The sequence below is a fragment of the Gastrolobium bilobum genome, unplaced genomic scaffold (assembly GCF_033153095.1).
Source record: "Gastrolobium bilobum isolate Gb01-03AN ecotype WA unplaced genomic scaffold, APGP_CSIRO_Gbil_v1 utg19582, whole genome shotgun sequence".
Lineage (NCBI taxonomy): Eukaryota > Viridiplantae > Streptophyta > Magnoliopsida > Fabales > Fabaceae > Gastrolobium > Gastrolobium bilobum.
The window spans coordinates 23,265-48,096 of NW_026897571.1; the positions used below are offsets into that span (position 1 = coordinate 23,265).

At 34.3% G+C, this 24,832-nt stretch overlaps 1 protein-coding gene across 2 annotated transcripts; it reads left to right on the top strand.

Moving 5' to 3' along the window:
- The first annotated feature begins 869 nt into the window (after positions 1 to 869).
- LOC133308209 (DNA gyrase subunit B, chloroplastic/mitochondrial-like) lies at positions 870 to 20,572 on the top strand. Of its 2 annotated transcripts, XM_061508814.1 has the most exons (21): positions 870 to 1,081; positions 1,346 to 1,493; positions 1,761 to 1,841; positions 1,944 to 2,057; positions 2,582 to 2,638; positions 3,438 to 3,539; positions 3,793 to 3,943; positions 4,049 to 4,125; positions 5,569 to 5,679; positions 6,490 to 6,560; positions 6,836 to 6,977; positions 7,377 to 7,475; positions 7,629 to 7,757; positions 7,901 to 8,015; positions 9,958 to 10,025; positions 16,247 to 16,360; positions 17,070 to 17,186; positions 17,304 to 17,357; positions 17,439 to 17,544; positions 18,327 to 18,457; positions 20,004 to 20,572. In XM_061508814.1, exons 1-21 carry the CDS (start codon positions 939 to 941, stop codon positions 20,070 to 20,072), a joined length of 2,199 nt encoding a protein of 732 aa, XP_061364798.1. In that variant the 5' UTR covers positions 870 to 938; the 3' UTR covers positions 20,073 to 20,572. The 2 variants fall into 2 exon arrangements, with proteins under 2 accessions (XP_061364798.1, XP_061364799.1); XM_061508815.1 differs by lacking the exon at positions 16,247 to 16,360.
- The last annotated feature ends 4,260 nt before the right edge of the window (positions 20,573 to 24,832 follow it).

Consider the following 24,832-nt stretch of genomic DNA (forward strand, 5'->3'; position numbering starts at 1 on the left):
AAGCAAGTTGGTAATGATTAATGACATCATAATTGAAAAGAAAAAGATATTCCACATTTTTAATTAAGCGCAGCTTAATACGATGATATGATAACATACCGAATATATACGAGGTGTTACATTATGCAATGCAGATATTTACGTGCATAAACTTGCTAATTCTTTAATTAAAGGGAAAGATTATATTTATAATTTTTTTCGTTTAGAAACTCTTATAACCAAATTTTAATCATTGATTTCTGTTTATCTGATGGTTATAAATTTTTGGGTCATACTTATTAATTCTCAATAAATTACAACTATCAGATTAACGGAAATCAACGATTAAGATTTTGTTGTAAAAGTTTATAAACAAAAAAAGTTATAAATATAACCTCCTCTATTATTAATTTTCAATAAATTATCATTGATAGTTTAACAGAAAATAACGATTAAAATTTAGTCGTAAAAATTTGTAAATAATAAAAGTTGTAAACATAATATTTCTCCTTAATTAAAAAATTAGCAAACTTATGCACGTAACCTATTTCTGTCTTTATATTATTCCAACATAAAAGTGATTTATTGTTTATCATGTTGTAAGATATAAAATTATCTTTTATATATGCATAAAAATAAGTAAGGAATATGTGAACTTATGTGAGAAAAAGAAAAAGAAAGAAAGAAAATATAAATATCAAATATTTTTATATGTGTAAAAAGTAATTTTATTTCTTACAATGTAAAAACATTAATCCCGCAATTATAATACATGGTTTTTATCTCAAAGGCGTGGATTAGATACATCATTCCAAGAAAAACAGTGGCTGATAGTGGAGGGAAAATGTTAAAAGAAGTGAGAACACGCTAAAATATAGGGTTTAGAGAAAAAAAAAAAAAGATAGAGAGGGAAAAGAGAGAAAGAGAGTTATGTCAATGTGAATGTATGTGAGTGAGTGATGGCGCGTCTTCTTCTACTTCGTCCTTCTCTTCTTCCTCGCTTCATGGCCTCTCGCTTTTTCATCGCCTCTTCCTTCCATGCTCTTTCTTCTTCTTCTTCATCCCTTCCTGTTTCTACTCATTCCACTCTATTTCAACCCAGGTAATGGCGTCCCTATTTTTCAGATTTTTGCTCTTTTATGTTGCCTAGAATTGCAATAGTTGTGTTACTATTAGCTGAACAAAGTAATAGTTGTGTTTAGTCTTATTGTTTTCACTCTAGTTTTTTAAATAAGAATGTTGTAGCTCTTGGTGTACTCTTTTTTGTACTGAATTGCTGAAAGAGAAGGAGAAAGGGGTTGTTCGTTTTGTCTTTATTAATTTGGAACCTTTGTAACGATTTTTTTTTTTTTTTTTAATTTCTTAGGACGAGTTTTCGTCTGAGAAAGTTGTCAATTCCACATTTGGTGGCACCAAATGCTGTCACTCCAGGGGCGTACTTGTCGTCTGTCTCAACAACTGAAGCTTTTCAGAAAAATGAAAGTTCCAAAGCTTATGGTTCTGAACAAATTCAGGTATTTTGTTTCCTTGTGTCGATTTCGGATTGTGTTGTATAGACAATTTGATGAAACCTGTTGAGTGTAGGTTGGATGTTGTAAATGTTGTTGTGCTGGAAAATCTATGTCAAAAAATGTTTCAGTGGAATTTCATATAATGTCATGTGTATTTCTTGTCATCTCTCGCGTATTTGTTTATCAAATGTGCTTTGGAGGTGACATGGGTTTGTTATAGTTTATGGTTGCTGGCTTTTTTTACTCAATGGCTGTTTAATATATATGTAGGTACTTGAAGGCTTGGACCCTGTAAGAAAAAGGCCCGGGATGTATATTGGAAGCACTGGCCCGCGTGGGTTGCATCATTTGGTATTGTCTTCTAAGTTCTAACTTTCATTTTTGAAGCAATTTTGATTTCTTTATTTGTTCTGAGATTTCGTTGATTGAAGCAGAGTTTATTTTCTTTCTTAGGTCTATGAAATTTTGGATAATGCTGTTGACGAAGCTCAAGCTGGATTTGCTTCCAAGATAGATGTTGTTTTACTTGCAGATGATTCTGTGAGCATCACTGACAACGGTCGCGGGGTATGCGTTGTTGTTTAATTTTTGTCATAGGTTGATTGTGCTTTGTCTGTATATCTTATTATGTTCTCACTAGGCTTCCCTTTTGTATATTGCTGATGTAATCATGTAATGTAATGTTAATTTGAAGTTTGAATCTTTGACTTTTAGATTTAAAATTTAAACAAAAAAAGAAAGAAAGAGAGTTGTGCATAGTATAATCATACTATTTTTTTTGTAAAATGTAATTTAGTAACTATTTTCTAACTCCCTTGTTTTCATGGATTTAAATATGATATTTGACCAACTGTTTGTAAATGCTAGCAATGGTTCTTTCTTTTATGGAATTAAGTATAATTTGCAATGCATCTTTCAAATTTTTTATCTCTTAACACTTGTAGTATTGATCAATTTTTCCAAACTGTAACCTAAGTTCATGGAAATTCATTCTTTTGAGTAGATTTTTTAGGAGAAGGGCTACTTACGCTATATTTACTATCTTTCGCTTGATTTTGACTATACATACTAATTTCTCTCATGAAATGCAGATTCCTACTGACTTGCATCCAGTTACAAATAAATCTTCCTTGGAGACAGTGTTGACGGTATTGTTGCATATACTTGAATGCTGACTCTAGAGTTTTGCAATGTATATGCTTTAAAGTTTGAACATTTTCAGAAGGTTTATGGTGCATGGTTCTTTAGATACCATGCAATTAAATTTCAATTGAGCCTGTTATGCTATTTTATTAAAAAACTAAATTATGTTTGCAGTAGAAGCAAATGCATTTGACTGTTTGAAAATTAGTTGACCCCTTAAATTATTGTTAGTTATTATTATTATTTTAACTTTTTCCTATTGTATGTGCTCATGTTTTAAATGTTATCTAATTGCTCAAGTAAAAGGAGTCAAGTTTTCAACCTTTTAAACACTTCTGACGTATGGAGCTATTGCCTCACCTTGATATCTGTTTACTCTAGAAAAATGTAATTTGAAATTGGGATTTATGCTACCTATTATCTCTTCTATGCTAAATTTGATGAGAGGATCATTTGAACTTCAACATGTAGGTTGTTGAGATTCTTCTATTTGTACTATTCTGCCAATTTTACTGACAATGTTCAAGGATATTCAAAGAACTAAATAGACTCATTTCATTCTTTTCGTACTTTTCATTTAGGTTCATCTGCCACCAAACCCAATTAGTTTGGGATAAAGGTGTAGTTGATGTTGATGTTGATATCTTGATCTGTGTCGTGGATGGAAATTTTTGAAAAGTTTGGAATTTGAGTCTTATGTTGCAAGACAATTTTGCCTGGTCTTTGAGTACATTTTATTTGTATTTTATCTTTTTGTGTATTTTTCAATTGGATAAAGATTATTTACTCTTATGAAATTCGCAGGTCTTGCATGCTGGTGGAAAATTTGGTGGCGCCAACAGTGGCTACTCTGTTTCTGGAGGTTTACATGGGGTTGGTTTATCTGTTGTTAATGCCTTGTCTGAGGTATGTCTTCTTTAACAATTTTGTCCTTTTTTTAGTTCCGGTTGAACTTTGCAATGCATATCTGAAAGCATTGGATAAAGAGTATGAGACATATATTGATGTTATGGCTTACATTCTGACACACCGTGGCACATTCTTATCCGTCATATATTTAGATTTTACCATTACTTTCATATTTCGTTTTCAGTCAGTTTTCTACTTCTGGTTATTTATCAATGTTATCTAAAGATTCTATTTGCTTCTAATTTCAAAGGCACTAGAGGTAACAATTTGGCGTGATGGATTGGAATACATGCAAACATATTCTCGTGGGAAGCCAACGACAATTCTGAAATGCCTTGTGCTTCCTGTTGAAAAGAAAGATCTTCGTGGGACACGTATAAGATTTTGGCCTGACAAAGAAGGTTCATATGATCATAAAAGATCATGCATTTCTAGGTTAAGATTTGTTTGTTACTGCAAATTTCAGTCTTATATATGCTTCACTTTTACCTCAACTTAACATGCAGTATTCACCACTGCTATTCAGTTTGATTACAACACAATAGCTGGACGCATTAGGGAGTTGGCATTCCTCAACCCAAAGGTGAATTTATTGATTTAAATAATGTCCATTTGTGATGTATCATATAACATTCTCTTTTCTCGTTAGTAATGGTCTTCAATCTGGATGCTTCATCATGACATTTTATTCATGGGTTTTCATTACTTCATGACTGTGTTGATAGGTGACAGAATTTCCATTCATAAACCATAACATTTATTGTTTAGACTACACAAACATTCATTGCTTGTTAAATTAGGATCTGGATTAAACGTGATATCAAAGCTGCCTTCTCTCATTAAGAATTAATTTGGTATATTTAACAACTCTTGAGTTCCAGAAATTTCATTTTTTTTGGTACGTAATTTCCCGAAATTTTTACTATGTGGTTTATGGGATTAGGTTTTAGATTTATCATTTTTTCATTATCTTAAACACATTGAAGCACTTTATATACTTACATTTGTTTAAAATTAAATCTTTGCCTTTTTCACCGTATGATTCTGCAGATGGCCCAGTCAATTTCATTGTTCCTACTTTCTATGAAGTTGCATATTTGTTTCATTTTAATAAAATTAATGGAAACAGTATCTTTTGTTTGTTACTTAATCCAGACAGAAGTATGATAATAATTTTAGGCACAAACACAGCAGTTTTTTGTATATAAGCGTATCTTATACTTGAATTTTGGTTTTTTAAAATAAATAAGATGAAGCCTAGATCTTTTCTTCTAATAAAGTTTCTTGTTCTATTTCCCCAAAAAATAGAGGGCCAAGCTCTAGCTAATTGGTGTCAGTAGAGATCATTAACCCTTCATATCGTATTATATATGACATTTTATGCTTCATTACGATTTGAATTTGTGAGGTATATTCAACTGGTTTTTTTTTTTTTTTTGGTACATATATTCAACTGGTTTTTGTAGTGGTTTAAAGAAAAAAAAATTGTGTAAATTAAAAACTAATTTTAAGAGACTGGTAAAGACTTGTGCTTTAAGCTGTGCCTTTAGGTCTGCCAGAGCTATTGTTTCAAATTACCTTACGCAAAACAAGAAACACCACCTTTTGCTTGTCGGAAAACCTGCAAATGCCATCTACCCTTTCTTGTCAATACCATTGCTGACTGTTGTCTGTGCCTGTAAATTTGTTGAGTTCCTCTGTTAGATGAAAGAAACTATAAGAGATTATACTGTGCAAATAGAAGTTATTGTGAGATAAAATTGAGAAACATCTTTTATTTGATGAGTTTTTTAATGTAAAACTAAAGATTCTTTGTAAATTGATGAGAGTTCAGGCTTGAGCTTTGCGTAATAATTAGGTTGAATATTAGCTGGACTTAATCTTTTGGCACACCTGAAAAGTGAGGCTGAGCTTGCCCGAAGCATTGTGTCCCATATTTAGTCACCTATAAATCAAGACTTCTACAAGAGGTTTTTTTTTTCAATCTACTTTGCATCTTACTGTGGCTTTTTCTTGACCTTTGCAGCTTACTATCACGCTGCAGAAAGAGGACAGTGATCCAGAAAAAAATCAATATAATGAGTATTTCTATGCTGGGGGATTGGTTGAATATGTGAAGTGGCTTAACACTGATAAGGTCTTCTGGTACATTTTACCTTTATGCTTATGCATGGTTAATGTCATCCATTTTAATATATATTTTTTTGCATTGGTGTTGGTTTGCTTTGGGAGGTTCTTATCCTTCTTCTTTCTACTTCAAACAAAAATTAAATTTCTATTATACTTGAATATGTCATGTTTTATGATCTATGTCTATATTTTTATAAAATATCCGTGGTACTGCTATAGTGTTTAGTGCACAATTCTTTCATGTTATCAACTGGAAACACTTGTTCACACGGTACTTATTTAAGATCAAAAAAAGTTGTAGTGTACCATTTGGATTCAGATTTGCAACTATGTGAGCTGAGTAAGTTGTATTACTTGCAATTATTTTGGAGTAATACTTTTGACACAACCGGTTGAATCACAATCGAACACACCCCTGCACTGGGGCCATTAGCTCTCTGCAGTGTGTCAAATTAATGACCTGTGCATGATGATCCAATGGCCTGCACAAGGGTGTGCTTGTATTTGACCTCGATTGTGTGGGTAGCATTCTGCATGAGCATTAATAATTCTGGCTCGATGTCTTTTTCAATGTTGAGTTTCTTTTTCTACAATTGGATGTGTTCCCATTGCTTAGTGGTGTTCTCTGTTGGCCTTATAAGAGTGGCTGTAAGTGTTGCATCATGAATTTATCAATGTTTATTTTCTGTATTAAACAATGGTTCATTGCTTTAATTTGATTCTTTTAATGCAAAAACTGCTTATTATGTAATATATTTGGATTTGATATTTTCATTAGCTTGTAAAGCAATTATTGACTAATGACCTTCTGTTCCAGAAAGCTCTTCATGATGTTCTGAGTTTTAGAAAAGAAATAGATGGAATCGCAATTGATATAGCTTTTCAATGGTAAGACCTGCCCTGATTTCTGAACTTCTTACATCTCTGTTTGCTGGATACATTTCATTTAGTTTGTCAGGATTCAGTTGTCACTGTTTGGCACATGACTCCTAATGAGTATGTGTAAGGATTAAGTTGTAAAGCTAAGGGTTAGCCTTGTATATCTTGTAAATATAAAAGCTCCAAATGAACAATTGGATTGTATAATTTTCTGTAATATGGTTGACAACTATTCATAATTCCTTTTATCAGCATGTGTGATTGTTTCATTTATCCTTTACTAGGTGTGAAGATGCATATTCAGATACAATACTGGGATATGCTAACAGTATACGCACTGTTGACGGGGGCACCCATATCGATGGTATGAAGGCTTCTTTAACAAGAACACTAAATAATCTTGGAAAGAAGTCAAAAGTTATCAAGGTATTCCTCAGCTGTTGTCTCTTTATTTTCCCCGTTGTCTTGCCCTTTCACTCTCCTGTAATACAAGATTTTCTGTGTAGGGTGTTATTTTTGATATTCTCTATGATTCTAATTATACTAATACTACAGCTACATAATAACTATTTTTTTTATAACAACATAATCATTATTTTAACCTTCACTTTGGGTGCGCTACAGTAACTAATTACTTAAAGCACCAACCACTTTCCTTATTACTACATTGTATCCTTAACAGAACCCAAATTTCTGTATGTGTTAAGTTGAATGTGGTAATTGGAGGATGACAAAAGCCTCCCTTGTCTGAAATGGATTATTTTATGAATTCTTCAAAATGGATTTAAAGTTTCACTGTTGAATAGCATCTACGGTTTTTTGCAGGAAAAGGATATTACTTTAAGTGGTGAGCATGTGAGAGAGGGTCTAACATGTGTTGTCTCAGTCAAGGTCCCAAATCCAGAGTTTGAAGGACAAACGAAGGTACTGCTTACTTTATATTAGTTTATTGGAGTGCTTATATTCTTACACCATTAGGTTACTTGAAATATTGAAGTTTTCAGTCCATTTTCTTTCCCTGCATTTGATGGCACTCCTTTAAGTTTTTTCTTACTTTTTTTTTTCTGTTGCGAAAAGACAAGGTTAGGAAATCCAGAGGTGCGGAGAGTGGTTGATCAATCTATGCAAGACTATCTTACCGAGTATTTGGAATTGCATCCAGATGTTCTTGATTTAGTACTTTCTAAAGCTCTGAATGCTTTCAAGGTAGTCATCTCTTTATAAAATTTATAAGTCTGTTTTTTTAGACACTGTTGCTCCTTATAGGAATATTAGGCTTTGCTTTATTATTATGTTTTTATATAATTCAACCAGAAAATTTTCCTCTTGTGAATTTATTGTCTGATTAGGCAGCTCTGGCGGCAAAAAGAGCAAGGGAATTGGTGAGACAAAAGAGTGTATTGAGATCTTCATCTCTTCCGGGAAAACTAGCTGATTGTTCATCCTCAAATCCGGAAGAATGCGGTATACCTCTTGGAACTTATTTTGCTTCATTGAAAAACATCCATTTGAACCATAGGTCTTTGACGTAGTTCAATTATAAAAGAGTTAATCCCTATAAATTCTAGTAGCATTCCATGATCCATAACTTTTAGAATATGAAATTAATATTTTTTGTTGAAGTCCTTTAATTACTTTGTCTCTTTGGTATATGTTTTCCTGATCTTGTTTTTCTGTAGTGATGCTTGCTTATCTCATAAACAGCTTAACTGCATAAAAAACCAGAGATTAATATTACAGAACAAACATATATTTTTAGAAATGAGAAAAGCTCTACTCATAATTGTGCAAATGGAGCTTAAAAGTATTCTCAATGAAATCTAAGTGGAATTCAATATCAATGATTTGAAAAGCCTTTCTAGATTGCAAGCCAAATAATATATTATTCATCTCTCTTGATTGGTTGTTTTTCTGGAAGCATCTGCTGTCATTCCAATATGACTGTGTTACGAACTTACGACTGAGATTGTAAAAGGGCCTTAGATTGAGCTAGGGTAGTTAGAAGTAGTCAGTTAGTTAGGAGCTTAATATGGAAGCCTAAAGACTTGTATACAAGGGGAATACCCGTGTCAGGAGTAGCTTTTGACAAATATTAGATTAGACTGATAGTGCCCAATGAGAAGGGGAGTGCCTCTTGGCAAGAGAAGTGTCTCTTGTATGTCCATTGTTTTCTTTCTCATCAATGTACAAATCTTTTTCTTCCATTCCCCATTTTTTGCGTACCCATTTCTGGCTTGGAAACTACAATTGTTCCATCAAAATCGTGATTCTTCATTTCGCATATTGGTGTCTCCCTTTTCTCCACCAACCTATCTAGAATCTTTAATGTCTTCTGCAACTTTTCATTGAATTCTGAGATGTTGGCTGAATTGCTGGTCTTCTTGATATGATTTCCAGAATTCTTCAAACTCCAAGTTGTACTCCCATTGCGTTCACCCCTTTCATAGATCCGGCGGTTGGACCAATTGTTGCGGGTCTGGATTTTCTAAAGTCTGATACTTGTAAAGTGAAAAGGAAAAATGGGGAATGGAAGAAAAAGATTTTTTCATTGATGAGAAAAAAAACAAAGGACATACATGAGACACTTCTCTTGCCAAGGGGCACTCCCCTTCTCACTGAGCACTCCAGTCTAATCTAATATTTGTCAAAAGCTACTCCTACCTAATACGGGTATTCCCCTTATATACAAGTCTTTAGGCTTCCATAATTACTTCCAACTACCCTGGCCCAATCTATGATGGCCCTTTTACAATCTCAGTCGTAACAGACTGCTACAATGTTGTAGAGAGTAAATTGCTACTGTTTCATCAAGAGTATATGCAATTGTTGGTGGTCTATAATAATAAATGTTGTGGAGGATGAATCACATGCACTAGAAATGTTGAATGTCTTTATTTCAGTATAGTGCTTTGAGTTTTGACTTCCATTTTTCACCACCTAATTCTGTTTAGGGATTTCAAAAGTATGTATGCTTTATGCCCATATATTTCAAGGCTGTAGCTTGATGCCCTTGGGCAATTGTATGCAGCCTGGTTTGTAAGGAATGGGGTTAAGACTATCATTTGATGTTGAGGTTTTGATGTTATGTGATGGTTATGGCACAATTTTAGCGCTAGTATTTGGAGTCCTTTGGTGATATTTGGGATTTTGTGTAACTGATATAATATTCTATTCTTTAAAAGGAATGGTTTCTTAACAGACAGGAGTTATTAGTTAGGTATTTTCATATACGTTATAAGATATACTCGATATATTTTCATTAACACTCTATGTAGAGCTGAGATATGTGTCCTAGCATAGTTGATTCATGTCAAATTAGCTGAGAGATCTTTTTGGCTCAATCTTTTGATGAGGTAGCTGTGTGTTTTCAATTGAAAAGTCTTTGTTCTTTATCCCTATATTGCAGAAATCTTTATAGTTGAAGGTGATTCAGCTGGAGGAAGTGCTAAGCAAGGGCGTGACAGGGGCTTCCAGGTAGAGCATTCATTCTCAGACGAAAGTTTACAAAATTGTAACCATCTGACATGCAAACAATTCTTTTTAAACTTGTTTCTTTTACATGGTACTGAGTTTGAAACCATCGAGGATTGACTCTCCTAAAAGTTTAAGTTCTTATGTGTAGGCTCCAGACGTATTTTATTTTATCTTCAATATGCTCCCTAATGCATCAACCCTTTGGACTTGAAGTGTGATTGTGAATAATGCACAACCCCACTATATCTTGTACTAAAATTCAACCTTTTTATTAGAAGAATGAAGGCAGTAAGAACTGAACTCCCGGTCACTTGTAAAGGAGGCTCTAATATCATTTTAACAACCTACTTTCCTAACAACTCAAACTCTTAGGTGAAGCCATGAAGGCACAATATTGGTTTTATTATATCTAACAAAAACTATTTATTCTCTTACTTGACTAAAATTGTTGACTAATTTTTGCGTTCATTTTGAAGTGAAGATATGTAAAATAGAAGTGGTTTAAAAAATTGCCACTTGATTTTATCTTCAAAAGAAAATAACTAAAGGGAAGTCATCCTTTACAATTATTATTATTATTATTATTTTTGGGAGGAAAGAAATTTTGTTTTCCAAATCCTCGTATGACATTGCCATTTCTAATATCTTTGTACGAGGGGCTTTTTTTTCTTCTTCTAGTGAAATAACATTAGAAAGAAACTTATTTAATTTTGTTAATTTTCACTAAAGCTGTTTGTTACCTTCTGAATGTTAACAAAAAAAAAAACATTTGAGCAATGGTAATAGTTAAATGTAAAAGAATACGTTGTGTATTGATCTGTGTCAGGGAGTTACAATATATAGAGACCCTAATGTGCTTAAGTGTAAGGCCCAAACCTAATCCAAACCTAATCCTAATACAGTCAGAATACAGTCAGACTATTTACGGATAAGACAGAATCCAATCATATCTAATCAAATCTAATCATATCATATCTAATATTCTAACACTCCCCCTCAAGCTGGTGCGTATATATTATGAGCACCAAGCTTGTTACAAATGTATTCAACCCGAGGACCTCTAAGAGCTTTAGTGAAAACATCTGCTAGTTGATTAGACGAGTTGACAAAAGCTGTCTTGATTTCTCCTGACTGAATCTTTTCCCGAATGAAGTGACAATCAATCTCTATATGTTTGGTCCTCTCATGAAAAACAGGATTAGAGGATATATGTAGCGCAGCTTGATTATCACAGATGAGTGTCATGGGTTGTTTCTGTTTACAAAGATGAAGCTCCTGAATCAACTGCTTTAACCAGATCAACTCACAGGTAGTATTTGCCATTGCACGATACTCAGCTTCTGCACTAGATCGGGAAACAACAGGTTGTTTCTTGCTTTTCCATGAGATTAAGTTTCCTCCGAAGAAGACACAATAACCAGAAGTAGAGCGTCTGTCCGAGGGTGATCCTGCCCAATCGGCATCTGAGTAATCACAAATTTCTGTATTTCCCTGATCCGAATACAACAAACCTTTTCCTGGTGCTCCTTTGATGTATCGGAGGATCCTCACTGCAGCATCCCAATGTGAATCACAAGGGGAATCAAGGAACTGACTGGCCGTACTGACAGCGAAAGAAATATCTGGCCTAGTCACAGTAAGATAATTGAGCTTCCCAATCAGCCTTCGATAACGTCCAGGATCAGATAATGGCTCCCCCTGTCTGGGCAATAACTTAACATTAGGATCCATGGGTGTATCAACTGGTTTACACCCCAACATACCAGTCTCCTCTAGGATATCCAAGGCATACTTCCTTTGACAGATAGAAATGCCCTGTCTAGATTGCGCCACCTCAATTCCCAAGAAGTAACGCAGCTTCCCAAGGTCCTTTGTTTGAAATGCACTGAATAAATGTTGTTTTGACTGATGGATTCCGTCTTGATCACTTCCGGTGAGGATTATGTCATCAACATAGACTAACAAATAGATGCACTTGTTAGGAGATGTAATCCTATAGAATACAGAATGGTCAACTTTACTGCGAATTAGGCCAAACGCCTGTACAGCAGAACTGAAGCGACTGAACCATGCTCGAGGAGACTGCTTGAGACCATATAAGGATTTTCGAAGACGACATACCTTCCCAGACTCCCCCTGAGCAACAAAACCAGGTGGTTGCTCTATGTAAACTTCTTCTTGTAAATCACCATGAAGAAAGGCATTTTTGATGTCAAGTTGAAGGAGTGGCCAGTGACGAACAGCAGCAAGGGCAAGAAATAGGCGGACGGAAGCCATCTTAGCGACTGGAGAGAATGTATCGCTATAATCAAGGCCAAAGATTTGAGTAAAACCCTTGGCAACTAGGCGTGCCTTGAGACGATCAACATGGCCATCAGGTCCAACTTTCACAGTAAACACCCAGCGACAACCAACTATAGACTTCTCTGGAGGAGCAGAAACAAGGTCCCAAGTGCCATTGGTATGAAGTGCGGTCATCTCATCAAGCATCGCTTGGCGCCATCCTGGATGGGAAAGTGCTTCACCTGTGGTCTTAGGAATAGGAACAGAAGAAAGACTAGAAACAAAGGTGAAATGAGGAGGAGAAAGGCGATCATAGCTCAAGAAGGTATAAAGAGGATAAGGGTTACGAGTAGTACGTGTACCTTTTCTTTGAGCAATGAGAAGAGCCTCTGGTGAAGGATCCGGAGGGGAAGAATCAACTGCAGAGGGCAATGAGTCAGCAGGGGTCGAGTCGACTGGAGGTACTGTCTTACGACGCTGATAAGTGAGAAGTGGACGGTCCTTAGGTACTGGAGCAATAGGTGATTGCTTATCTGGAGTAGAAGCACCTGCATCTGGCAAAGACAAGTCAAGAAAAGGAACATGAAGAACATGATCAACCTGTGACAATGGAGATGGGATAGAATTAAAGGGTTGTTGATCAAAAAAGGTGACATCCGCGGAAACTAAGTAACGCTTGAGGTCAGGAGAGTAACAACGATAACTCTTTTGAAGACGAGAATAACCAAGAAAAATGCATTTAAAGGCTTTGGATGTTAACTTATCCTTACTAGGAGTGAGATCATGAACAAAACAGGTACAACCAAAAACATGTGGGGATAGAGGAAAGAGAGGAACATCTGGAAACAAGAAGTTATGAGGAATATCATTATTAAGCACAGATGAAGGCATGCGGTTGATGAGAAAGCAAGAAGCAAGGACTGCATCAGCCCAGAAGTGAAGAGGAACATGCATGTGAATAAGAAGAGTCCTGGCAATCTCAATGAGATGTCTATTCTTACGTTCAGCTACTCCATTTTGTTGTGGAGTGTGAGGACAAGTGGTTTGGTGTAAAGTACCCTGTGTGGCTAAGAAGTGAGAAAAGTCAACAGAAACATACTCCTTAGCATTATCACTACGTAAAATACGAATAGAAGCACCAAATTGGGTATGAATTTCAGCAGAAAACTTTTGATAAATAGAAAACAACTCAGAACGGTTTTTCATTAAATAAATCCAAGTACAACGGGAGAAATCATCAATAAAGGTGACAAAATACCGAAAACCTAAAATAGACACACTACGACTAGGACCCCAAACATCTGAATGAATAATTGAAAAAGGAGCATCAGCTCGTTTATTGACTCGATTAGCAAAGGAGGAGCGTATGTGCTTTCCTTGCTGACATGACTGACAATCTAAAGTTTGAAGACCGGATAAAAAAGGAACCATCTTCTGCAATTTCGCAAGACTAGGATGCCCGAGACGACTATGGATGAGCTGTGGAGATTCTGTGAGAGAACAAGCAACTGAAGGACTCGGCACATCAAGGTAGAACAGACCCCGTGACTCACGGCCCACTCCAATCATCTTCCCCGTACCCGCGTCCTGCACAGAAACAGAATGGTTTGAGAATGTGACAATACAATTAAGAGAATTGATCAATTTACTAACCGATATTAAATTATAAGGGATGTGAGGAATGTAATAGACAGATGTCAAGGTCAATGAGGAGGTTGGACAGATTTGTCCAATCCCATGAACGGGGGCCTTAGTTCCATCAGCAAGAGTAAAAGAGGGTAAATTATTAGAATATGTAAGGGAAGAAAAGAGTTCCTTATTACCACAGAGGTGATCAGTAGCACCTGAGTCAAATATCCAAGGACCAAGTGATGCAGAATGAGAAACACAAGCAACAGGATTACCAGTTTCTGAAGCAGAGGCCTGAGATTGAGGAGAGGACTTCCTGAGAAGGGCCTGGAATGCTGCATATTCTTCAGAGGAGAGAGAGACTGAACCATTTGAAGCAGTATCCGATTGAGCTACATTAGCAGCAAAAGAAGGTCGCATGTGAGGATACTTGGTGTAGCAGCGTTCCTCATAATGACCAAGTTGCTGATAGTAATGACAACGAGGTCGCTGACCACGTCCGACTGGACCTCCTGGGCCTCCTGGGCCACGACCTCCTGGGCTACGTCCTCCTGGGCCCCGGCCTCCTGGGCCTCTACCACGACCACGTCCACCTCCAATATGCCCGCGAAAATCAGTACGGGAAACTAGAGCAGTAGAATCAACAGCAGAAGACGATGCAGGAGCAGATTTCTTATTCAAATTCAGAAGACGCTGATACGTCATGGATAGATCAGGCTCCCCACTAGTCAAGATAGTATCACGAACATTATCATATTCTTCGGGAAGGCCAGAAAGTGTGGCAACCATAAAGAGACGTTCCACCTGTTTCCGATATGCAGTAGCATCAGTAGGGTAAGGCAGCATATCCAAATATGCCTGCATCAAAGAGCGACTCTTGTCAATATATGTCTCCATCTGAATGTCGGATGAAATAGAGCTGCTGAACATCATTAGTGTAGAGGTTTTTTGCTTCCTCCCACACTTCAATGCAAGTTTGAAATGAATAAAAGATATCCAAGACAATCGGATCAATGGATTGCCAGAGGATACTCAGAAGCTGGTTGTCAATCTTTTCCCAATCAGACTTGTCCTCCTTAGGGACATCAGTAGACTTAGTTGTGAGATGGTTCCCATATCCTTGTCCAAAGAACCAAACTCGAACAGAGGTGGCCCAGTTCTTGTAATTAACAGATCCCTTCAATTTTGAAGAGGTAATGGACCCAATATTGGTAGAGATGATATTGGGAGAATTTCTCAAAGGAGGAGATGGAGACTTGACCTCCGAATGAATTGGAGGGTTTGCTGCCATAGTATCAAATCACAAAGATACAAACCGAATAAAGAGAAACGAACCTGATCACCAATCAAGAAGAGGTGCGCACAAAAAGTCAGACCCACAAAGAACCAACCACAGATCCAGAAAGAGGAGGAGAAGACGAGCTTCTCTGTCCAAGACCGGCCGGAAAAAGCCGCTGGAATAGTGCTCACGCGCCGGCAGAAGGTGGCGTGTGAAGCCCACGCGCAGAGAAGACTGGAGGCGCGTGAGAGCGCGTGACAACTCCGATGGTGGCCGGACTTCCACAGAGCAGGTCGCCGGGAGGAGAGGGTTCTGTTCGCGTTCGTTCCAGACTGAAAACTCGTCGGAAAAGTACTCCGGCAGCCTGAACAGTGGCTGACGGTGGCTGATGGTGCTCCGGTGACTGTTTGGGGATGTGGACACGTGCAGAAGATGCCTGGAGAGGACTTACAGCCCTTGATGTCTTACCGGAAGGACGCACGACAAAGAAAAGATGACTCCTAAGCAGTGGGCTTAGGTTTTAAAGCGAAGAACAAGATTTCTAAGCGGAAGCGAGGGTTCCCAGAACGAAATAGCTCTGGTACCAAGTTAAATGTAAAAGAATACGTTGTGTATTGATCTGTGTCAGGGAGTTACAATATATAGAGACCTTAATGGGCTTAAGTGTAAGGCCCAAACCTAATCCTAATACAGTCAGAATACAGTCAGACTATTTACGGATAAGATAGAATCCAATCATATCTAATCAAATCTAATCATATCATATCTAATATTCTAACAGTAATGATGCGATCGATGACAGGAAATTTTGAATTTTGTGAGAGTTTTCATGTACGGATTTGACTTCCATATTTCTGGATATTTTTGTGATTTTATATTCTAATGCTTGTCTTTCTAATCATTGTATGTAATCAATTACATTATTTGTTTACTGACATTTGTTGAGCATTTTGTTAGATTGGTGGTTCATTACGGACAAAAGAAATATTTTGTGTATGTGTATGTATTTATCAGATCATATTTGATACAGGCCATTCTCCCTCTGAGGGGTAAGATTCTGAATATTGAAAGGAGGGATGAGGCAGCAATGTACAAAAATGAAGAGATCCAAAATTTGATTCTTGGTCTTGGTCTTGGAGTGAAGGTTAAAATTGTTTATGTTTCATTAATTTGCTATTACTGAAGGAGTTAAAGCAGAGAAATGAATAGATAGATGAATGAAAGATCTTAAAATCAAACTACTGTCAAGTTTAAAATATTACTTACAAGAAGGCTCTTTAATAAATAAATTGTAAGTTTCCTCCTTGTCTTAGTTTTCTTCTTTTATCGAAACAGCAAATTAATTGATAGGGATATGTATAGGAAAAGTAACATGCAAGCAGCCTGCTTAAAATTCAAATTTTATATAATAAATACAGCCTATAAATTGTTGTGATTCCCAAATGAGGACCCATGTAAAACCAAGTTAATAGCAATTGATGCGAATCTTGAAGAGAATTTAGAGACAAAATTAGAAATGTGAAGATTGGAAGAGAAAGAATATGAGAATTTGGAAAGCCTACAACAGATGCATTGGGTGTTAATGTCAAGTTTATGAAGGCAACGGAAAAAATCCTGAATATGATAGGAAGTAAGAAACCTTTAACGAATTCCAAAATTGAATTGGAAAAGCCATCTCTGAATAGCATGGTAACTAAGTTATTAGTAATATTGTCCATGCTAGAGTATATACTAATCAAAACAAATATATCAAAGTAAAAATCCTTGATCACCTGTGCCAGAATTCTATGCCCTTAACTTTATAAACTATTATTTAGTAATTTAATTAAAAAAATGTGTATTTGTTGGTTCAGGGAGAGGATTTTAAAAAGGATGCACTCCGATATCATAAGATTATTATTTTGACTGATGCTGATGTAGATGGTGCCCACATCCGAACTCTGCTACTGACATTTTTCTTCAGATATCAGGTAAAGTATGCAGAAAATGCGTGCAAAATCTACTCCTACATGGAACAAGAAAAGCAAACCAGCTCCCATGAGAATAATAAATTAAAATAAATTGATCGAATTTGTTCCTTTTTGCAGAGAGCTTTGTTTGATGAAGGTTGCATATATGTTGGTGTTCCACCATTGTACAAGGTTTGCCTAAAGTTTTTGCTACATGGAATGTCTATCCAATATTATCAAGCTAACATCCAGCTATCTTTACTGAATAACCAGGTTGTAAGGGGAAAACAAGTGCACTATTGCTATGATGAAGCTGACCTTAAAAAGCTCCAAAGCTCATTACCTCCTAATGCATCATACAACATGCAAAGGTTCAAAGGTATGATGAAAAGTTTTGTTGGTTGCAAGCTTCTTGTATTAAAATTATTTGTAGGCTTGTACAACAATTTTGGCAACATAAATTAAAAATAAACATTAAATTATTTAATAAGTAAGGTTATCAGTGTCATGAAAATTACTGATGGGAACACATGAATTTGAATACGAAAGAGGGAATGCGCACGGGAAACATGGGCGGTCAAAGTAAGAAATGAATGTGAAAATAATTGCATACACCCATCTTAAACTACTAGTCTCCCACCTTCGGGAAACCTCTGCGAAGTTATTTGTAGGGATTAGTATTTTCTTAACGTCATGGAGTTTTTTCCCCTTTACATACTGGCTTTACTTGTGCGATAGCAATAGTAGGTATGCAGTGAAATATTCATTCCATTCCTGATCATACCAAACATGATAAGAGGAATGATGATTTCATTCGATTCCCTTTCCTTCAAAAGCCAGGCTTGTGAATCAACAGTGACCTCATGTCTGAATGTTTGGGGGGTTTAGTCAATCTTGTAATGATCATATCCATCATTGTGGTGTCTTGTAGACCCTTGTAATGAACATGTTGGTTTAAGGAAAGTAAGTTTTATGCTTTTGAGTCTCTTGTATTGAAAATTAACTGTTTCTTTTTGTTTATATACTTCTACCCATTTATTCGATAATACTTGTATGCTTCCTTGATGCTGAATTTTTGTTTATCTCTGGGAGCTAATTATTTTACAGTGTTTTCATGATTCTATCCATAATAGTGTACTCTTGTATGTTTTATGAATGCAGGGCTAGGAGAGATGATGCCTTTACAATTATGGGAGACAACCATGGATCCAGAACGCAGGTTACTGAAGCAACTAAAGGTTGAGGATGCAGCTGAAGCAAATATTGTATTTTCCTCTCTGATGGGTGCTCGGGTAATGTGCACTTATCTGATTTTGTGATTCTTTTTTTTAACTGAATCTATTTGTTTCTATATATTTACTGCAAGATACATTGAAAATTAAGATATTTCTGGGCAACCAAAATTGACAAGTAACTTGTGATTTGAAATTTTCAGTACATGTTTTACTTAAAAGAGGGAGAAATCTTTCATGCATTTAGTATTTTAATCTACTCAGTACTCATACATTAACTTCTCAAAATTACCCTGTTTTACATTGAAGAAGGGGCGCAGTCCCTTCACCCCATACAATTAAAGATCGATGTGGAATTTTGGACTGCTGTGATAAAAGTTTATACTATTAAGCTTGATATAAAAGGTCAATAAAAATGGAGTTTGGTTTACAGAAGTTGGGGTTGATTTTTTGCCTATCTGTGATCTGTGCATTAACTATTTTTGTACCTTGGCAACAGTAACTAAGCTTCTTCCATTAAATGATGCACTTATTTGTTCAAGTTTTTTAATCATATATATATATATATATATATATATATATATATATATATATTTTTTAATGTTAACTGCTGTGAAAAGAAGTTGGTCGTATTCATGGTTACGTTAGGTGTAATATGGATTATTCAGTGTTTTAATATAAATAAATTTTTCAAACATTTTGTTTAATGTACCATGGCGGGTCTATCCTAATTTTTTCAGAAATTGGTATATTTCTATATATTGTATTACATTACTCACTAAAACATGTTAAAGATTTATTTATTTATTGGGATCAGAGTTCGTTTGTAACTTTGTGTATCTTTTCTTTTCAAAAGAGAAATGCAAAATAGTTAATATAAAACCCTAAACTTTCTTGATGAATGCTCGTCTTTCCAAATTAAGACGTATATTACAATTTCACTTTATACTTTTTTTGACTTGCAGATTCATTAAACTTGCCAGTCTTTGTCACGCATTATTGTTTTACACTATTTTTTTGTTTCTTAAACTTTATTAATAAATTTTTTATTCATGTCAGCTTTCTTTTATAAATTATATTTAATAATCGTATTAAAAAAATGAAATTTTAGACTCCAAATATAAATAAATATATATATATATATATATATATATATATATATATAACTTAAAAAGGTGCTTAAATTTTTAAAAGCAGTTGTGATCTACCAACTCTACCTTCCTTAGACAGGGTTTAATGGAGTGTTTTTTTTTTAATTTGTGATCCACCAGGTTGTGATACATTTTTTTTAATCAAAACAAATACATGATATAAACAAAGGTAAATTTTATATCTTTCTCACAGTTTTGCTGATGGAAACTGGTGGTTTTATGAACTCATACAAAAATATTGTGATCATTAATTTTTTATGTTACTTTTATTCTTGCTCGAATATCACATGTGATGTATTGACATGTGCTTGAGCTTAAAAATACTTGAATGTTATTCTTGGTTGACCTTGTAGATTCTTAGGTACAATGTCATAAAGATTACAGGTGACCACCAATCCGCTTGTTAGTTATTATCATAGTGCCATAATCTGTATTTTTATTTTTATTTGTATTAGGTGGATGTTCGGAAGGAGCTCATACGAAATTATGCAAACATGATTGATCTTGATCAGCTAGATATTTGATGGTACAGCTAGATTTGGAGAAATGGAAGGGTCTTAGTAACCATACACTACAATATATTCAGGCACAATTTTTTTTTCTATATGCGGTGTTGTGGACTGCTTAGACGTCTTAATTGAAGCAAGGTCCCTGTTTTCTTCTTGGTGCCATTTGGTGATTTAAAAGCACTGTTCACAGGGCACAAGTGGAGCTGTCAATTGCAGCTGCTGGGAAATATTTGGGAGGAGGCTTGTTGGAGGTCTAATTTTATTTCTACAAATCTGACAAATGCATATTTTTCTGCCCCACCTATATCTGATCCTTCATTTTTGCAATTGTATGTGTAATATATTCGTGTACTTAAAATGTTACTCTTTTTAAGTTACCAGCTCCTGAACTCGTGTTTGATAGTGCCACATTGTAAAACGTAACTGGGTGGGGTATTTATTTTGCAGGGTTATTAATTCCTAGAATTTGAACTTTTTGGCCATAATTATGCTTGAATGGTGAATGAAACATGTGCATGGGGAGGCTTCAACTTAAAAAAGGAACTTGACAAAGGCACTATAACATGCTATGCATAAATCTGCCATTTTGATTACAGTTGTAGAAATTCTTTGAAGGTCAGCAAAAGATTTATAGTGCTAATAATGTTACATATATATTTGTTTGGATTTTGCTTCTATTCATTTATTTTTATCCCAATACTTTCAGCTATTATATGATAATAACTTTAATATTTGTTATATCTTTTTTTTTATTAATTAATTACAAGCGTGTTTAGTAAACAAAACTAAAGCCTCATTGCTTGCATTGAGTTGGTTTGAGTTATTGGTGGTTTAAGTTTTGTCGAATTGAGTTGAGTTAGACGTGATTAGACTACCCTTTATTCTTAACTTATGGTAGAGCATGTTATTAGAACTAATTTACTTATATCACATGACAATAACTGTTGATCTATTAGTGTATATGCGTTCTGTTGCATCTAAGACAGTGAAATGCTATATGAGCTAAAAGAAAAGAGACGGATAAATAAATGCATGAATGATGAAAGTAACATTGCATGTATTCATATATAATTTTTTTGGTAATAATTCATGTATAAATTCAGTTATGTAGAATGATGAATTTTTATTTATGTATATTGGTTGTGAGGTAAGATATTCATACTATTACTTTTTTCTACTATCAATTCACTACTATTCAAATCTCCATTGTATTAGAGAAAAAGTTGAATGAAAAGAGAAAAGAAAAACCACTTTTAAATTCAATAGTGCAACTTTTGAATCCAATGATAATTAGAGTGATAGTAGATTGGTAATAGAAAAAAGATAGAGTATGAATATCCTATTTGTATGATATCATTAGTCAATTAGTAGCTATTAAAGTTTCAAGGTGCAGGATATGTAAAAGTACTCTGTGTTAGGTATTTTTGCTCAAATGTTCCTTACGTGATACTCATATTTATTATTAGCTGTATTGTATATTATGATAGAGAAAAGTTTGAGTAGAATTAATTACACTTAAAATACAAATACGTATTATGAGACTTGATATTCATAATCAATATTCTTCATTTTATTTAATATTTTTACATATAAAGATAAGATTAAAGTGGACTGCAAACTTTTACATTAATATTTAAAAAATGTTTTGTTAACTACTTTTAGCAGAAGTTAAGAAATTAAAAATATAATTTTTTTAATAAATTTTGTTTAATATTTTTAAATTTTTAAATATTTTATATTCTTTTTAAGTAATTATATTGAGTAACAAATGCTATTTTTATTTCTTAACATATGTTCTTAACACAAAAAAATTCAAAAGAAATTTGGCAGCATATAACGAAAAAAGTCGCAAGAAAAATAAAATAAATAAATTTTTTATTTTATAATAATTCCCTTCTTATGTTATTATTATTTTTTATTGTTTTTTAAGTCATTAAATTGTGATTTAATTTTATTTGAACGACTCACGTTGACATTTCTCGTGTTAGAGCTATCAAGCACCGACACTTCAAAAATCCTGACGTGTCGTGTCCGACACTTCCCGACACTCTCGGACACTCCGACACTCCCCGACACTCCAACACGCGTTATAGAAATTCAAAAAAAAGTTCAAAGGTTGCGTTGTGTTGAATTTTTAATTTCAACTATTAGATTCGTTGACTTACGATTACCATTTTATTGATTTTAATATAAATATTTGAGATATCTTATGTTTTTTTGCAAAACTTATGAATATTATAAGTTTATATTACATTTTGTTAAATTATTGAATATTAAATATAATATACACTATATAAATTAACAATATTATTTAATATCAAAACGTGTCCTAACGTGTCAAAATCTAACATTTTTTAGAATTAACGTGTCGGAGTGTCGTGTCGTATCGTGTCACGTGTCGGTATCGGTACTACATAGTGTTAGAGTTCCAATCAATACACAATGTTTTTCTCAACAGAAATTGTGTTTAGAAGTTTGTGTGATTGTAGAAGCAAAGTTATTTGAGGAATAGTTTTAGGGCGATTAATTTCTTCTTTGTCTCGTGTTGTAGGCACTAGGCACATAAATACTGTCGGTTCCACGTTCTTGTTGAGTCGGCCGGAAGGAGCTATTAACTCTTTATAGCATACAGAGTTATATTTCCTATAGTTTTATAATTTTCTCAAACTTAGTTGGGGTGGTTATATATTATTATTGATTTTTATCAATTTAATAATTATAATTTATTGAAAATTAATAATTAATTAATAAATATGATCCAATAAATTATAATAATAGATTAATAAAAATTAATTTATTAGTAAGAATACTAAAACTTTTCAATATTAAATATAGTCTCTCCAAACTTGAATATAAGTAGGTACTTATAAGAAGAGAAATGATCCGTTTATAATTTTTTTTTATAGATTACATTAATTATGACCGGTCATATGCTTTTGGTTGAAGTATGACCGGTCATACTTAGTGTAGTTTATAAAAATTTATAAACAAAAAATTTATAAATATAATCTTTCTCTATAAAAAATGAAAATAATGTTTTGACATTGTAGAAAATAAAATTTTATTTACTATGCGTAGACTCTATACATTTTTCTGTGTGAATCAAAAATAAAATTATTAGTGAAACTAATCCCATAAAGAATATGCCACAAAATATTAGAGAGGAATTTAAAGTCTTAATTCTGGATCCGTCCCGAATTAGATTAGTTGAGAAACAATGAACCAATTGAAATATTTAAAAAATAAAAAAATATGCCACAAAGTCACATCAAATTAAGAGAATATGTTGCTGGCTTGGTACCCAAGAGAATATGCCACTAAAGTATTCGAGAACAACCTTGTTCAACACCCACACAGAAAAAAAAAAAAAAAAAAAAAACCAACAACTTTTCTTTTCGTTTGCAGAGAACTGCGTAAACATTTCCATGAAAATTAACTCATGAATCGTGAACATACCTATTTGCTAGTTCACCTCAATGTGCACACAACCATTTGTGAAATTTGAAGGTTCATGTAAGTTCTGTTATGTTGCTCTCTCTCTCTCTCTCTGCCCATGCATTGATTTCTCATTTCTTAGCGTTAGAGAGTAAAGAGTAATACTAGAAATGGGGGGTTGAATCGTTTCTTTTCGAATGATTCCCATTTTGGGCATCCGCATGTGATGATGTGATTTACTTATTAAAGGTTCGAGGTCAATTAAATTGTTGTCTAGGAATGTTCTCTATGATATTTCAGAATAATTGTCTCAAACTTTTTAAGTTCCTGGGTTATATATTCAAGTACTCTTCATGACAGTGCTTCTTGCGTTGAAACAAGTTCATTGTGATGGCAAAATAAGTCCATATCCAACATAGAAACCAAACAGTTTTGATTGTTGCTGTACAGTTTTTTTTTTTCTTTCTCCCCTTCTATGTCTGAAGAGGGACACAGAGAGTTAATATCATTTGGATTCAATTTTATGACTATGTGAGTTAAGTACTTGTTTTGATGACTGTTAGAAATATGATTGAGTAAATGATCATTAAGATGGGAAATCACACTTTCCATTTATTTATTTATTTCTTCTATTTCCCATCATCGTTGTGACCTTCTGGACTTTGACATCACTGTTAAGGTTATTGCTTTAGGGATGCTGACAATGGAGTTGTAAAAGTTGTCAGGTATCAGTTTTGTATGTATGCTATTGTCTACTGGAAATAGTATTTGAGTTTTGTAACTTGGGTATGATTCATGTTTTACTTCAGTCACAATCTTCCCTATTCTGTTGAGAAGCTACCATCTTTTCTGCTTCCTCTTTACCATGTGGTATAGGGGTGGGATAGATGTAGGAGCATGAGCATGAGTCTCAAAATTGGCTGGGTGTAATACATGAAACTTCTATTTAAAGTAGAATCTCTTCTCTCTTATATCTGGCTTTTAGATGTGTATGGTCCTCTTCATCAACTAGTCAAAATGTTTTAGGAAAAGTAACCCTTAAATGGGGTTTGGGAAAAAGTTTTTCATGTTAGTTTGTATAACTTTTTTAACCAAACAATAGCATAAAATATAAACATAATTAACCACCCAATATTCTACTAACGAAATGTTCACTGTGGTTAATCATGTTTGCATTTCGAGTTAAATTATTTATTATTTAGTTAAAAAGTCATACAAAATGATATAGAAAACTGTTTCCCGAGCTGCACCTATGGGTAATTTCCTGATGTTTTATTTCAGTCGTAGAGTTATTTGTTGGAATTGAATGTGGAAGCTGTCCTAAGAAGGAGCCACCATTG